At 64.5% G+C, this 670-nt stretch overlaps 1 protein-coding gene across 1 annotated transcript; it reads right to left on the bottom strand.

The window, feature by feature from the left end:
* Positions 1–5: 5 nt before the first annotated feature.
* On the bottom strand, positions 6–665 carry LOC104133937 (myogenesis-regulating glycosidase-like; the record flags this gene model as incomplete). The annotated part of the gene is made up of 1 exon (XM_009647407.2): positions 6–665. A coding segment is annotated over one exon (660 nt), but the record flags the coding sequence as incomplete, so codon positions are not given.
* Between the last annotated feature and the right edge of the window lie 5 nt (positions 666–670).

The following is a 670-nucleotide window of genomic DNA, read 5'->3' on the forward strand; positions in this document are numbered from 1 at the left end:
TTGTAGAGGGCCCAGGTGGACCAGATGGGGTATCGGAAGGCATTCTCGGCAGGGATCTTGGAGGGCTTGTTGAAGTACCTGCGCACCATGTACTTGTGGATGGAGGTGACGTCGGAGCCCACGCAGACCCGGTAGCTGAGCTCGGGGAAGGGCGGCTGCCCCGGTGGGGGCTTGTAGGGCGAGTCCTTGTAGCGGGCCTGGAAGAAGAGGGCACGCTCGGTGGCGTTGAAGCCCAGGTGGAAGGGCACCGAGTCATTGATCTTGATGGCCGCCGCCTTGGAGGAGAGCCAGTAGCGCTCAAGGATGCCACCAAAGCTGTCGCGGAAGGAGTAGACATCGCTCGTCACGTAGGGCACGGGCTCCTGGTAGCCAGCCAGACGGATGGGCCAGTGCTGGGTGCTCATCTCCGAGCCCCCGTACCAGTGGGCGTCCTCCCAGAACATGGTGTGCTCCACCGCCGGGCCGTCCGCCAGCTCCTCCCAGCGCACGCGGTAGCACATCACCGTGTCCTTGGGCTTCACCGTCTGGATGAAGAAGTTGAGCGGCCCCCCGCCCGACCGCGTGCAGCTCAAAATCTCGCCCTCCTTGGAGCACGACTCCAGGTCAAGGCTGCCCGAGCGGAAGGCCAGCCGGAAGACCACCTCCCCGTGCTGGTTCCTGATGACGAAGC

The sequence above is a fragment of the Egretta garzetta genome, unplaced genomic scaffold, assembly GCF_000687185.1.
Source record: "Egretta garzetta isolate BGI_Z169 unplaced genomic scaffold, ASM68718v1 C8352778, whole genome shotgun sequence".
Classification (NCBI taxonomy): Eukaryota; Metazoa; Chordata; class Aves; order Pelecaniformes; family Ardeidae; genus Egretta; species Egretta garzetta.